Raw genomic sequence first — 16166 nt, 5'->3', positions numbered from 1 at the left:
CTGAGGCAGGAGAATTGCCTGAACCCATGAGGCTGGAGTGCAATGGCGCGATCTCGGCTCACCGCAACCTCCGCCTCATGGGTTCAGGCAATTCTCCTGCCTCAGCCGCCTGAGTAGCTGGGATTACAGGCATACGCCACCATGCCCAGCTAATGTTTTGTATTTTTAGTAGAGACGGGGTTTCACCATGTTGACCAGGATGGTCTCAATCTCTTGACCTCATGATTCACCCGCCTCGGCCTCCGAAAGTGCTGGGATTACAGGCGTGAGCCACCGTGCCCGGCCGAGTTGATTTTTATATAAGGTAAGATATGAGGATCTAGTTTCATTTTTCTACGCATGGCATGCCAGTTTTCCCAACACCATTGATTGAATAGGGTGTCCTTTCCGCGATTTATGTTTTTGTTTGCTTTATCAAAGATCAGTGAGCTGCAAGTATTTGGCTTTATTTCTGGATTCTCCATTCTGTTCCATTGGTCTATGTGCCTATTTTTATACCAATACCATGCTGTTTTGTTAACTATAGCCTTGTAGTATAGTTTGAAGTCAGGTAATGTGACAATGTGCTGCTTCTAGATTTGTGCTTTTTGCTTAGTCTTGGTTTGGCTATGTGGGTTCTTTTTTGTTCCACATGAATTCTAGGATTGTTTTTTCTAGTTCTGTGAAGAATGACAATGGTACTTTGATGGGAATTGTATTGAATCTGTAGATCACTTTGGGCAGTGTAGTCATTTTCATAATATTGAGTCTAGCCATCTGTGAGCATGGGGTATATTTCCATTTGTTTATGTCATCTAGGATTTTTTTCAGCAGTATTTTGTAGTTTTCCTTGTAGAGCTCTTTCACCTCCTTGATTAAATATATTCCTAAGTATTTTATTTTTTTTGCAGCTGTTGTAAAGGGATTGAGTTCTTGATTTGATTCTCAGCTTGGTTGCTGGGGTGGTGTATGGATAGGATCATATACATAGAAAACCCTAAAGACTCATCCAGAAAGCTCCTAGATCTGATAAATGAATTCAGTAAAGTCTCATTTTTTAATTTAAAACTATATACCTTTTATTTCTGGAGCTTCTATTTTTAAATGTGCTACATTATTACTTAGTTATTCCTTATTTATTTGGTTTTCTGTTTTTCAATATATTCTTGTTTCTCTTTTAATTTTTAAACAAAGTAAATGAAATTATTTTAGAATCTATACCAGATAATTACAGTATCTAAAGTCTTTTGGGTTCCATTTTTGCTGTTGTTATTTCTTCTGGTTCTTATTTATGATGTCTTGTCTCCCCGTGTGTGTGTGTGTGTGTGTGTGTGTGTGTATGTGTGTGTTTATGAGCTACTAATTTTCCTTGAGAAATGACTTGTGGGCTTTTTATGGTGCTAGGATGAAAAGACATTTTTCTAGTGTATATTTGGATTTGTTTCTGCCACATGCCTGGGTGCATTATACTCACCTCTTCAGGACCACTTCAAACTAAGTGTACAAATTAAGTAGATTTTTTTGTTTGTCTGTTTTTTTGTTTTTTTTTTTTTTTTGAGACGGAGTTTCGCTCTTGTTACCCAGGCTGGAGTGCAATGGCGCAATCTCGGCTCACCGCAACCTCCGCCTCCTGGGCTCAGGCAATTCTCCTGCCTCAGCCTCCTGAGTAGCTGGGATTACAGGCACGTGCCACCATGCCCAGCTAATTTTTTGTATTTTTAGTAGAGACGGGGTTTCACCATGTTGACCAGGATGGTCTCGATCTCTTGACCTCGTGATCCACCCGCCTTGGCCTCCCAAAGTGCTGGGATTACAGGCTTGAGCCACCGCGCCCGGCCTGTTTGTCTGTTTTTAAACTACCCAGATCTGAAATTATACTGAAAATTTCTTTAAGGCTCCGCTTGTGGTCACAAATTCCTCTGCTCTGACACCAAGGTAGCTTTTGTTTGCAGTTCCTCAGGAATGGGGAGGTAAGGGAAGGTTCAGTACAGAGGGGATCTCTGACTCTCCACCCTGGCGAGTCTTTTATCATTTCCTCTAGAAAACAAAGCTCAAGTCTGTAAATGTGGTAGATGCCCTCCAAGCAAATGTGACTGCTAAGTTTTGAATAATTCTTTAGGTTTCTGACCCCCTTTATATTTTGGTCTGTTGATGCTTTACCGTCTTCTGGGCTCTACCATGCTTTTAAGAAGATATTTCCATTTCCCCCCGCATTCTTTAGTTGTTTTTTTTTTTGTGTGTGTGTGTGTGGGAGTATCAGTTGAATACCTAACCCACTATATTGAAGAAAACAGAAATCCATTTAGCTTTTCCAGCACAACCTTTTATTTTTATTAGAATTAATAATTGTCTTTTATCCTCCTTAGCTTTCTACCAACTTGCCACTAATATATCTGCAAACTCTTCTCAAGCAAATCTCTTCTCCCTAAGTTAAAATGCATTAGATATTCTATGTATTTCTTGAAGAAATCACTCCCAAACCCTTTTGAACGGTCCTAATTTTGGTGAATTAATCTCTAGTCATGCCTACAATTTGGCATCTTCCTTCACCATTGTCCTGGAGAGTCCTTTTGTCTCATTTGTGCTGGATCCCATTTCTTGGACTTCATGTATTTCTCTCTCTCTCTCTCTTTTTGACTGACTAATTTGTCTTGGCATAATAAATCTTCTATCTTTCTGAAAAGCAATGCATGAAAAATATCAATATTTTGAAAACTTGCATGTCTGAAATTGTTTTTGTTCTGGATTCACAATTAAATCATAGTTTGATTCAACATAGGACTGAAAGTCCTAGCCAGAGCAATCAAGCAAGAGAGAAAGAAATAAAAGGCATCCAAACTAGAAAAGAGGAAGCCAAACTAGAAAATAAGATATCAAATTATCCCTGTTCACTGATGATATGATTTTTATTTTTTGAGATGGAGTCTCACTCTGTCGCCAGTCTGGAATGCAGTGGCACAATCTCAGCTCACTGCAACCTCTGCCTCCTGGGTTCAAGCGATTCTCCTGTCTCAGCCTCCTAGGACTACAGGCACACACCACCATGCCCAGCTAATTTTTGCATTTTTAGTAGAGACGGGGTTTCACCATGTTGGTCAGGATGGTCTTGATCTCTTGACCTCATGATCCTCCCGCCTTACCCTCCCAAAGTGCTGGGATTACAGGCATGAGCTACTGAGCCTGGCCTGAGCTACTGAGCCTGGCCTGATATGATCTTATATCTACAAAAACCTGAAGACTCCACCAAAAAAACCTCTTAGATTTGATCAATTAATCTAGTAAAGTTTCAGGATACAAAATAAATATACAAAAATCAAGAGTGTTTGTATTCACTAATAATGATCAAGCTGAGAATAAAATGAAGAAGGCAATCTCATTTACATTATCTATGAAAAAATAAAATGTCTAGGAATATATTAACCAAGGAGGTGAGAGAATTCTATAAGAAAAACTATAAAACACTGATGAAAGAAATCATAGGTGACACAAACAAAGGGGAAAACATCCCATGCTCATTGATTGGAAGAATTAATATTGTTAAAATGAACATACTATCCAAAGCAATCTATAGATTCAGTGCAATCCCTATCAAAATACTAAGATTATTTTTCATGGAATTAGAAAAAAAGTCTTAAAAATTTTATATGGAAACAAAAAGGAGCCTAAATATCCAGAACATTCTTAAGCAAAATAAACAAAGCTGGAGAAATCACATTATCTGACTTGAAATTGTACTACACGGCTATAGTAAACAAAACAGCATGGTATTCATTTAAAAATAGACACATAGATCAATGGAACAAAATAGAGAACCCAGAAATAGAGGCGCATATTTACAGTCAAATTTTTTTTTTTTAGTCAAGGTCTCACTCTGTTGCTCAGGCTGCAGTACAGTGGTATGATCATGGCTCACTGCAGTCTGGACCTCTTGGGCTTAAGCAATCTTCCTGCCTCAGCTCTAGAGTAGCTCAGGACTATAGTCATACACCCCCATGCACAGCTAATTTTTTTAATTTCATTTTTTATAGAGTCAGGGTCTGCCCAGGCTGGTCTCAAACTCCTGGCCCCAAGTCATCCTTCTGCCTTAGCCTTCCAAAGTGTTGGAATTACAGGCATGAGCCACTATGCCTGGCCTGATCTTTTTTTTTTTTTTTTTTTTTTTTTGAGACGGAGTTTCGCTCTTGTTACCCAGGCTGGAGTGCAATGGCGCGATCTCGGCTCACCGCAACCTCCGCCTCCTGGGTTCAGGCAATTCTCCTGCCTCAGCCTCCTGAGTAGCTGGGACTACAGGCACGTGCCACCATGCCCAGCTAATTTTTGTATTTTTAGTGGAGGCGAGGTTTCACCTTGTTGACCAGGATGGTCTCGATCTCTTGACCTCGTGATCCACCCGCCTCGGCCTCCCAAAGTGCTGGGATTACAGGCTTGAGCCACCGCGCCCGGCCTGGCCTGATCTTTGACACAGTCAACAAGAACACACTCTGGGCTAGCCTGGGCAATATAGTGACTCCATCTCTATAAAAAATTAATTTAAAAAATGATCCAGGAGTGGTAGCATGTGCCTGTAATCCCAGCTACCAGGAGGCTGAGATGGGAGGATTACTTGAGTCTGGGAAGTCAAAGCTGCAGTGAGCCATGAGAGTGCCACTGCGCTCTAGCCTGGGCAACAAAGCAAGACCCTGTCTCAAAAAGTAAATAAATAGCCGGGCGCGGTGGCTCACGCCTGTAATCCCAGCACTTTGGGAGGCCGAGGCGGGTGGATCACGAGGTCAAGAGATCGAGACCATCCTGGTCAACATGGTGAAACCCCGTCTCTACTAAAACTACAAAAAATTAGCTGGGCACGGTGGCGCGTGCCTGTAATCCCAGCTACTCAGGCGGCTGAGGCAGGAGAATTGCCTGAACCCAGGAGGCGGAGGTTGTGGTGAGCCGAGATCGCGCCATTGCACTCCAGCCTGGGTAACAAGAGCGAAACTCCGTCTCAAAAAAAAAAAAAAGTAAATAAATAATAAACACACACACACACACACACACACACACACACACACACACACACACAGGAAAGAATATCCTTTTCAACAAATGGTATAAACAGTGCTGGGAAAATTGGATTGCCATGTGCAGAAGAATAAAACTGGACCCATATTTTTTACTACATGCAAAAATCAACTCAAGATGGACTCAAGACTTAAATGTAAGACCTGAAACTATAAAAATACTAGCTGAAAACCTAGGAAAAACTCTTCTGGACATTGGCCTAGGCAAATAATTCATGACTAAGACCTCTAAAGCACAGGCAACAAAAAACAAAAACAGGCAAATGGGACTTAATTAAACTAGAAAGCTTCTGCCTAGCAAAAGAAATAGTCAACAGAATGAACAGACAACCTGCAGAATGGGGGAAACTATTTGCAAAATATGCATCCACAAGGGTCTAATATCAGGATATAAAAGGAACTAAAACTTGACAAAAATCTAAAATAACCCCATTTAAAGTGAGCAAAGGATACGAATAGACATTTTTTTTTCAAAAAAAGACATACAATGGCCAATAAACATATGAAAAAATGCTCTACATCACTAATCATCAGAGAAATGTAAATTAAAACCACAGTGAGATACCATCTTACAACAGTGGCTATTACAACCATGGCTATTATTGAAAAGTCAAAAACTAACAGATGTTGATGAGGATATGAAAAAAGAGAACACTTAAACACTGTTGGTAAGAGCGTAAATTAGTACAACTTCTATGGAAAACAGTATGGAGATTTTTCAAAGAACTAAAAAATAGAACTACCTCTTGATCCCGCAATCCCATTACTGGGGATCTACCCAAAGAAAAGAAATCATTATATTAAAAAAATACTGATGTATCTTTTTGCAGTAAACATTTTGAGTGTTTACTGCAACCCTATTCACAATAGCAAAGACATGGAATCAATCTAAGCGTACATCAATGGGTGATTGGTTAAAGAAAATGTAGTCTATATATACAGCGGAATACTATTCAGTCATAAAAAAGAATGAAGTCTGTCTTTTGCATAAACATGGATGGAACGGAAGACCATTATCTTAAGTGAAACAAGTCAGACACAGAATGACAAATTGCATGTTCTCACTTATAAGTGGGAGCTAAATAATGTGTACACATCGATGTCGAGTGTGAAATAATAGACAATGGAGACTCGGAAGGATGAGGGAGTTTGAGGGGGCTGGATGATGAGAAATTACTCAATGGGTACAATGCACATTGTTTGGGTAATGGAAATCCTAAAAACCCTGACTTCACTACTACACAATCTATGTATGTAACAAAACTGCACTTGTGTTCCACAAATTTATACAAAAATAATGTTGAATCAAAAAAAAATTATAGTTTGGTAGAGCATAGAATTATAGGTTGTAAATAATTTTCCTAACAAATTTGAAGGTATTTTATATTATTTGCTAGCTTTCAATGTATTTTTTCTTTTTTAAGAGACAGGGTCTCACTCTTATCACCCAGGCTGGTGTGCAGTGGCATGATCACGGCTCACTGCAGCCTTGACCTCCAGGGCTCAAGCAGTACTCCCACCTCAGCTTCCCAAGTAGCTAGGATCACAGGCACTTGCCACCATTCCTGGCTATTTTTTTTATTTTTTATTTTTTGTAAAGATCGGGTATCCCTATGTTGCCCAGGCTAGTGGTCTTGAACTCTTGGGCTCAAGTGATCCTCCCATCTTAGCCTCCCAAAGTGCTGGGATTACAGGAGTGAGCCACCACACCCAGCCCTCCCAATGTTGATGAGTTTGTAAGCCCAATGCTGTTCTGATTCCTTTTTTATTTTTAAATTCAAGAAACTGTATTTTTAATTTGCATGAGGACACAGTAGGTATATATATGTTTATGGGGTACATGAGATACTTTGATACAGACATACAATAAGTAATAATCACATCATGAAAAATGGGGTATCCATCCCCTCAAGAATTTATTCTTTGTGTTACAAACAATCCAGTTATACTCTTTTAGTTATTTAGAAATGTATAATTAAATTATTATTGACTATAGTCACCCTGTTATGCTATCAAATATTAGGTCTTTTTCATTATTTCTATGTTTTGTACCCATTAGCCATCCCCACTTCTCCCCAACTCTCCACTACCCTTCCCAGCCTTTGAAAACTATCCTTCTACTCTGTATCTCCCTGAGTTCAACTGCTTTGATTTTTAGCTCTCACAAATAAGTAAGAACATACAAAGTTTGTCTTTCTGTGCCTGGCTTATTTCACTTGACATAATAACCTGCAGTTTCATCCATGTTGTTGCAGATGACAGGATCTCATCCTTTTTCACAGCTGAATTGTAACTACTCCTATGTGTATATGTACTACATTTTTTTTTTTTTTTTTTTTTTTTTGAGACAGAGTTTCACTCTTGTTACCCAGGCTGGAGTGCAATGGTGCGATCTCGGCTCACCGCAACCTCCGCCTCCTGGGTTCAGGCAATTCTCCTGCCTCAACCTCCTGAGTAGCTGAGATTACAGGCACGCGCCACCATGCCCAGCTAATGTTTTTTGTATTTTTTTTTTTTTTTTAGTAGAGATGGGGTTTCACCATGTTGACCAGGATGGTCTTAATCTCTTGACCTCGTGATCCACCCGCCTCAGCCTCCCAAAGTGCTGGGATTACAGGCTTGAGCCACCGTGCCCAGCCATGTACTACATTTTTAAATCCATCTGTTGATGGACACTTAGGTTGCTTCCAAATCTTAGCTATTGTGAATGGTGCTGCAACAAAAATAGGAGTGCAGATATCATTTCGATATACTGATTTCCTTTCTTTTGGGTTTATACCCACCAGTGGGATTGCTGGATTGTATGGAAGCTCTATTTTTAGTTTTTTGAGGAACCTCCAAACTGTTCTCCACAGCGGTTGTACTAATTTACATTCCTGGCCGGGCGCGGTGGCTCATGCCTGTAATCCCAGCACTCTGGAAGGCCGATGCAGGCGGATCACCTGAGGTCAGGAGTTCAAGGCTAATCTGGCCAACATTGTGAAACCCCATCTCTACTAAAAATATATATAAATTGGCTGGCCATGGTGGTGTGCGCCTGTAGTCCCAGGTACTTGGGAGGCTGAGGCAGGAGAGTCGTTTGAACCTAGAAGGTGGAGGTTGCAGTGAGCCAAGGTCTTGCCACTGCACTCTGGCCTACGCAACCGAGTAAGACTCTGACCAAAAAAAAAAAAAAATTACCTTCCCACCAACACTGTATGAGGGTTCCCTTTTCTCCACGTCCTCTCCAACATTAGTTATTGCCTGTCTTTTGGATAAAAGCCATTTAAACTGGTGTGAGATAATAACTCATTGTAGTTTTGATTTGCATTTAATTGATGATCAATGATGTTGAGCACCTTTTCATATGCCTGTTTGCCATTTGTATGTCTTCTTTCAAGAACTGTCTATTCAGATCTTTTGCCCACTTTAAAATCAGGTTATTAGATTGTGTTCTTTTTTTTTTTTTTTTGGGACGGAGTTTCGCTCTTGTTACCCAGGCTGGAGTGCAATGGCGCGATCTCGGCTCACCGCAACCTCCGCCTCCTGGGTTCAGGCATTTCTCCTGCCTCAGCCTCCTGAGTAGCTGGGATTACAGGCACGTGCCACCATGCCCAGCTAATGTTTTGTATTTTTAGTAGAGACGGGGTTTCACCATGTTGACCAGGATGGTCTCGATCTCTTGACCTCGTGATCCACCCGCCTCGGCCTCCCAAAGTGCTGGGATTACAGGCTTGAGCCACCGCGCCCGGCCCTTAGATTTTGTTCTTAATAGAGTTGTTTGTGCTCCGTATATATTCTGGTTATTACTCCCTTGTCAGATGAGTAGTTTGCAAGTATTTTCTCCCATTCTGTGGGTTGTCTCTTCACTTTGTTGATTGTTTCCTTTACTGTGCAGAAGCTTTTTAACTTAACTTAATCCTATTTGTCCATTTTTCCTTTGGTTGCCTGTGCTTGTGGGGTAGCTCAACAAATTTTTGCCCAGACCTATGTCCTGGAGAGTCTCCTCAATGTTTCCTTGTGGTAGTTTCATAGTTTCAGGTCATAAATTTGTCTTTAAGCCATTTTGATTTGGTTTTTATATATGGCAAGAGATAGGGGTCAAGTTTTATTCTTCTGCATATGGATATTTGGTTTTCTCAGTACCATTTATTGAAGTGTCTGTTCTTGGTATCTTCGTCAAAAATGAGTTCACTACAGACATAGGGATTTGTTTCTGGGTTCTGCATTCTGATCCATTGGTCTGTGTCTGTTTTTATGCCAGTACCATGCTGTTTTGGTTATTATAGCTCTGTAGAATCATTTGAAGTCAGGTAATGTGATTCCCCCAGTTTTGTTCTTTTTGCTCAGGATAGTTTTGGCTATTCTAGGTCTTTTTTGGTTCCATTCTAGGTCTTTTAGAGTTGTCTTTTCTATTTTTGTGAAGAATGTCACTGGTATTTTGATAGGGATTGCATTGAATCTATAGATTGATTTGGGTAGCGTGGTGCTCTGATTCTTAATCTTAACACTGTTCTGATTTTTTTTTAAAATTTATTAACAAAGCAGTAACATGAAGTCACATGTTCTGATTTTTCATCTGTGTAAGCAACTTGTTCTTTCTCTCTGGAAGCTTTTAGAATTGTTTCTCTGTGTCCAGTGCTCTGAGTTCTATAATGATGTGTCTTGGTGTGGGTTTGATTTGTTGTTCTGGATACTTAGGGTGTCCATTCCATTTGGAGACTCTGTTCTTCAGTTTGGGATAGTACTTTTAAATAATTTTTTGATGATTTATTCTCTTCTGATTTTCTGTTCTCTTTCTGGAACTCTAATTTAGAACTCTTTTTTTTTTTTTTTTTTTGAGATGGAGTTTCACTCATGTTACCCAGGCTGGAGTGCAATGGCGCGATCTCGGCTCACCGCAACCTCCGCCTCCCGGATTCAGGCAATTCTCCTGCCTCAGCCTCCTGAGTAGCTGGGATTACAGGCACGCACCACCATGCCCAGCTAATTTTTTGTATTTTTAGTAGAGACGGGGTTTCACCATGTTGACCAGGATGGTCTCGATCTCTTGACCTCGTGATCCACCCACCACGGCCTCCCAAAGTGCTGGGATTACAGGCTTGAGCCACCGCGCCCGGCCAAGAACTCTTATTTAGTAGATATCTACTGGACTGATCCTTTCATTTTTATGTTTTCTCCTAAAGTAGAACAAATTTGATCTTCAACTTGTCTTTCTTTGTATAGAATTTTTGCTTCTGTAACATGGTTTTAATTTCCAAGAGCTCTTTTTAAAAAAATCTGAATAGTAGTTACTCTCAAGTAGTTTCCTGTTGTTATTTTATTGATGCATTACAATATCTCTTTCAGAAGTCTGATGATGGATTATTTTTAAATGTTTTGTTGTTGTTTTAGACTCCGTCTAAAATAGGCTGGAGTGCAGTGGTGCAATTTCGGCTCACTGCAACTGCTGCCTCCCAGGTTCAGTTAATTCTTCTGCCTCAGCCTCCTGAGTAGCTGGAACTATAGGCACATGCCACCATGCCCAGCTAATTTTTGTAATTTTAGTAGATACTGGGTTTCACCATGTTAGGCAGGCTGGTCTTTAACTCCTGACCTCAAGGATCTGCCCACCTTGGCCTCCCAAAGTTTTGGAATTACAAAGCGTGAGCCACCCTGTCTGGCCTATTTTTAAATGATTTATTTTTAGTGATTTTTTTTCCTCCTTTGCAATTTATGTTTCCTCTCATTTGCTTTTACCTTCTTGTTTATTTTTGTTTCTTCTTATATATTAAAGTCCTTCCTTAAATGTTTAATGATCCCTGGCTGTCTGTTTATTTTGAAGAGTAAGAACACTAAAAAGCTGACTGGAAAATAGAATGAGGGCTGGGGCACACAGGCCAAAGTCTTAGATGTAGAATTCATTCTAATTATCTATGTCATTAAGAGAACTCTGATGAGGGTATCTTTGGGATTTTTCTTTGAGGCTGGTGATATTCCCGAGAGGTTTTTCCAAAGATATAATCGGGCTTTTGTTTACCTTTGTTTCAGAACCAATGTTCTTAAGTTTGCTAAACCAGTTACCATTCTTCCGTTTGATTTTCAGCTTCCAAAATGTTGCTGTTGTTATCTCCTTTCACTTTCTTATGGCCTGGAGAGTAATACGTAATTTCACCTTTAACTGGAAGCCCCCGTATGTATGTATGTATGTATGTATGTATGTATGTGTGTGTGTGTATTTACTTACCTATTTGAGATGGGATTTCGCTGTGTTGCACAGGCTGCACTTGAACTCCTGAGCTCAAGAGATCCTCCTGCCTTAGCCTCTGGAGTAGCTGATACCACTGGCGCGTGCCACTGTGTATGACTGTCCCCATTATTTCATTAGGATAATTTTATTGGAGGTCAACTGCGGGATCGTATAGAAAGATTTTGACACAAATTATCTGATTGTCCCAAAGATATATATATACACATATACATATGAAAAGAGATAAGCGTCTGTATAATAATTGGCAATAAGCATTGAATAATTTCCACGGATACTGTGCACGCCACCTATGTACCTCAATACTCCGCCCGGCGGCGGGCAGGATACAATGCAAGAAACGTCTGAAAAAGCGACGAGATGCGCGTGACAGCTGGGCGAAGACAGAGGGCAAACTTAAAAGGGCCAAGCGCATAGACCACGCCTCTGAAATGCGGGAAGGTGAGAGGGGTTTGATCTTGTCGATGATTGGCTGGTCTCTGACCAATCACGGACAGCGATTGATTTTTCTAAATCATCGTCATCCACCTCCCCGGGCCTTGGAGCTACGTTTACAAATAGGAACAGGGTACGTAGAAGGCATAGAACGTACAGCCAATGAAGTCGTGTGGCGCCGATGGGCGTGTTGAGGCCGCCGCCAGGCTTAGGGCGGAAACAGATTCTCTGGATAAGAAGGGGAACGAAAGATGGCGACGGAAACGCTGCTGCCCAGTGTGTTAGGACTGCTGCTTCTGGGGCTCCTGTTACCTGCAAGTCTGACTGGCGGTGTCGGGAGCCTGAACCTGGAGGAGCTGAGTGAAATGCGTTATGGGATCGAGATCCTGCCGTTGCCTGTCATGGGAGGGCAGGTGAGAGGCGTATAAGGGGCAAGGGTCCGGGCAGAAGAGGAAGCGGGGAAGAGATAGAGGAAGAAGGGCAGCTGCCGAGTCTGGGGCTGGAGCTTACGGGGGATCGGGAATAGTAGGTAGTGCGTTTACGTTGACTCCTGGGGGTCGCAGACTAAGACCCATTCTCTGGGGGCCAGGAATTGGGAGAGGTGGGGCTTCCTGCTGTCACCCTTCAGGTCCCAGTTTACGATCGAAACACCCGGACTCCACCCCCGTGGAGAAGTGGAAGCGCCCTCTCCTCTCACCTACCAAATACAGCTGGAGGGTTTTGTGGCTTATTCTGTCTTCGATTGAGCTCTTCTCCAGGGTCTGAAGAGGGATTTTGTTGTTCTCCCTGATCCCAGCCTTTCTTTGCTTCCTTGCCCCCGACCCTCCCTTCTTTCCCAGAGCCAAGCTTCGGACGTGGTGATTGTCTCCTCTAAGTACAAGCAGCGCTATGAGTGTCGCCTGCCAGCTGGAGCTATTCACTTCCAGCGTGAAAGGGAGGAGGAAACACCTACTTACCAAGGGCCTGGGATCCCTGAGTTGTTGAGCCCAATGAGAGATGCTCCCTGCTTACTGAAGGTGAAGGGGACTGGGTTAGATAGAAGGAGGGCGAAGGTGAAAGGGACTGGGTTAAATAGAATGAGGGCTTGGGAACTAGCATTTCTTCTGAGAACTGGAGTGCCAGCGAACGAGGCAGGATCTGGGGGATCTGTAGCGGTTAAGACCACCACTGGAGGAGTAGACAGATTACACGGACAGGAAAGAAGCAAGAATCCTGCAACCACTAGATGAAAGTTTGCTGAATGTAGGGGCAGGTTAGAAGATCTCAGAAAAGGGCTAAAGCCAGATCGAGGATCTGTGTGGGGTAGGAGGAGTATTTCCTTAAACAAGCCTACCTGCGAAAGTCACCCCCTGCCCTATGTCTCTGCTCCAATATCCTATTTTATTTTCATTGTAGTACTTTTCATGATCTGAAATCATATTAACTGTATCAGTTTGTTTATTTTTTGTCTGAATCCCAGCATTAGAATGTAAACTCCATGAGGTCAAAGACTTTATCTTATTTATGGCTCTATTCCCAGTGGCCAGAAGAATGCAAAGAATGTTCAAGAAGTTCAATTCATATTTGATTCATAATATGATTGCTTCAGGGACACCATAATTTCTTATCTTTATGGAGGGAAAATAAGGATTTAAAAAATCTTTTAAAAGGGAGGAATGGAAAGATCTCGAGTGGAAAACAGACTTTAGAGATCTCTCTCCAAGTCGCAGAAGGAAAGCAGCTCTCCCTCCATATTGAAAGTCTGGAGAATTGAGTGTGGAAGTGAAGGGAGATGGGAAGTAGATGAGAGGTTACGTGTCTTAGAGCCAGGAGACTCTGGTTCCAGGAAAAGACGTCTGCACTCCATCCCCCTGATTGTTTATTTTTTAATTGTCAGACAAAGGACTGGTGGACATATGAATTCTGTTATGGACGCCACATCCAGCAATACCACATGGAAGGTGACTCACTCCTATATTTTCCTTAAGCCCTCAGCATCATGTGATGGAAGGTAACCTGCCTCCCCAGTTACCTCCTATTTCTCTTAAGAGTAACAGTGCTTCACTGTGGCTTCTCTTACAGATTCAGAGATCAAAGGTGAAATCCTCTATCTCGGCTACTACCAATCGGCCTTCAACTGGGATGATGAAACAGCCAAGGTGGCAAGAGTGCGGGACTGGGAGAGAAAGGGTTCTGGCCACTGACCAAGAGCCCTGACAAGAAGGGGAGGGTCAAGATTAGCTGATCTGTTTCTTGGGGCGTGGTGGCCGCTAGGACAGAGTTTCCTGGAGCCTGTGGCGCAGGCCATTCTTTTGTCTCTTTGGGGATGCAGTGCCATTCTTCCTCTTTGCTATCTTTCTCATGTCCCCCCACTCCTGCCTCATGTCTTCTCCAGGCCTCCAAGCAGCATCGTCTGAAACGCTACCACAGCCAGACCTATGGCAATGGGTCCAAGTGCGACCTCAATGGGAGGCCCCGGGAGGCCGAGGTTCGGGTAAGTCTTGAGAGAGGGAAATTGGCACTACCACAGGGACAATTCAGATTCTAAGGGAAGAGGGTTGTGTCTTATAGTCAATGGGTCCCTTGCAGACCTTAAATCCAAAGTTTAAAACATATTTTCAGGCTCACATCTGTAATCCTAGCACTTTGGGAGGCCAAGGCAGATGGATCACCTGAGGTCAGGAGTTCAAGAGCAGCCTGACCAACATGGCGAAACCCGTCTCTACTAAAAATACAAAAATTAGCTGGGTGTGTTGGTGGGCGCCTGTAATCCCAGCTACTCAGGAGGCTGAGACAGGAGAATAACTTAAACCCAGGAGGCAGAGGTTGCAGTGAGCCAAGATTGTGCCGCTGCACTCCAGCCGGGGCAACAAGAGCGAAACTCCGTCTCAAAATAAAATAAAATAAAACCTATTTTCAGCGGCCATCTGGACATCATTATCTGGATATTCAGAGGCACTTGAAGTCAGCATTTCCCAGATCCTCTCCTTCATACCCCCAATCACACTTCATCTTTTTTCCGCATTTCTCCTCTCTGTCACCTCAGCAATAAACCTGAGTGCCATCCTTGACTCTTTCTTCTCCTCCCATTGTCCCTCCTTTATTCCTTTAATGGCTCTTTAGTGAGGTCTTGCTGTATATGCCAGGCATTAGGCTGGGCTCGGAATATACAGTGGTGAGCAAATGGCCCACCAGTGGTGAGGCCCCTGCCCTCATGGGCTGCATTAGAGGGGAAGACAGAATCACAGAAATGAGTCTGTGATTATCAACTCAGCAGTGAGATGAAGGAAAGGAATCTAGCTCTCTCAGAGTAAATAAAGCCTGTTCTTTCTGCATCTAGATATCTCTCAAAACTCTCCTATGCTTTCCTGTGGTCGGTACTTTCACTCTCACCCACATCCTTGCCAACAGCTTCTTTACAAGTGCTTCTCATCTAGTGGTCCTTAGCTGAGTGGAGGCAGGCAAATATAGAATGCAAGAAGTTCCTCACGTGATTCTCATGTATTCACAAATATGCACACCTGTAAAGAATTACATGACACCCGCCAGAGTTATCTTTCCATAATGCAGATTTGTACCTGCAGTTGTGTGTTGGCAAGTGTTGAACACCCAGATCTCTGTGGGCGTGAGAGAGAAGCCCTGATTTGTAATGTTTGCCATTATCTGTTGTATAAATACTCCCGTGATGCCCAAGTCAAACATGATGTCAACTGTCTTGCAACATTCTCCAAAACTTACCAGTTGGCACCAACACACCTGTAAGCATGCATCACTTCTCTGCTCAGTCCTGGAGAGCCTTCAGTGTTTCTGCCTTGCACAAAGGCTAAGATCCAAATGTTTCAGCCCAGACCAGGGTGGTGGCAGTGGAGGTGATGGGAGAGTTGGATTCTGGATATATTTTGAAGGTAGAGCCAATGAGATTTGTTGGTGGTTTGGATGTGGGATAGAATCATGGATTACGCCAAGATTTTTGGCTTGAGCAACTGAAATGATGGAATTGTCATTTACTAAAGTGTGAAGGAACAGGTTTGGGGGAGGAAATTAGGTTGGTTTTGGATATTGAAGGTTGAGGTGGCTATTAGACATCTAGTGGTGCTGTCCAGCTGACAGTTGGCTTTGTGATTCTGGAATTGAGGGACAAGGTCTGGGATAGAGATATAAGTACTCATTGTGTTTCTGCCACACTGGCCTTTTTCTGTCCTTCAAACCAGTGGGTCTCATTGTTCCCTCTGCCTCTTGCAGATCTTTGAATTGGCCTGATCCCCTCATTCAGGTTATAGTCAAGTGACAACTCCCAGGGAACCTGACATAAGCAAACAGACACACACACGTGTACGTGCACACACACACGTGTACGTGCGCGCACACACACACACGTGTGCACAGGCACACACCCTATTGCTCCTGTCCTGGTAACCATCCACAGTATTTCGCATTCTTCAAAGCATGTATCATTACTTGAAATTATTTTATTTGTTTTTTTTTTTTTT

At 42.4% G+C, this 16166-nt stretch overlaps 1 protein-coding gene across 3 annotated transcripts in view; it reads left to right on the top strand.

The window, feature by feature from the left end:
* Positions 1 to 11737: 11737 nt before the first annotated feature.
* Positions 11738 to 16166, top strand: part of OS9 (OS9 endoplasmic reticulum lectin) — a 25650-nt gene continuing 21221 nt past the window's right edge. For 2 of the 3 annotated variants that reach the window (XM_032289268.1, XM_032289254.1), the window contains exons 1-5: positions 11738 to 12110; positions 12537 to 12713; positions 13574 to 13637; positions 13759 to 13835; positions 14072 to 14170. In XM_032289268.1, the coding sequence (XP_032145159.1) occupies positions 11949 to 12110; positions 12537 to 12713; positions 13574 to 13637; positions 13759 to 13835; positions 14072 to 14170 (579 nt within the window). In that variant the 5' untranslated portion in view covers positions 11738 to 11948. Of the gene's footprint in view, positions 12111 to 12493; positions 12714 to 13573; positions 13638 to 13758; positions 13836 to 14071; positions 14171 to 16166 lie in introns of all 3 variants that reach the window. The other variant, XM_032289261.1, reaches the window with a different exon arrangement.

This window comes from Sapajus apella, unplaced genomic scaffold (assembly GCF_009761245.1).
Source record: "Sapajus apella isolate SASKATOON/1434 unplaced genomic scaffold, GSC_monkey_1.0 scaffold2, whole genome shotgun sequence".
NCBI classification, from domain to species: domain Eukaryota; kingdom Metazoa; phylum Chordata; class Mammalia; order Primates; family Cebidae; genus Sapajus; species Sapajus apella.
This window is presented reverse-complemented; position numbering and strand designations above follow the sequence as displayed.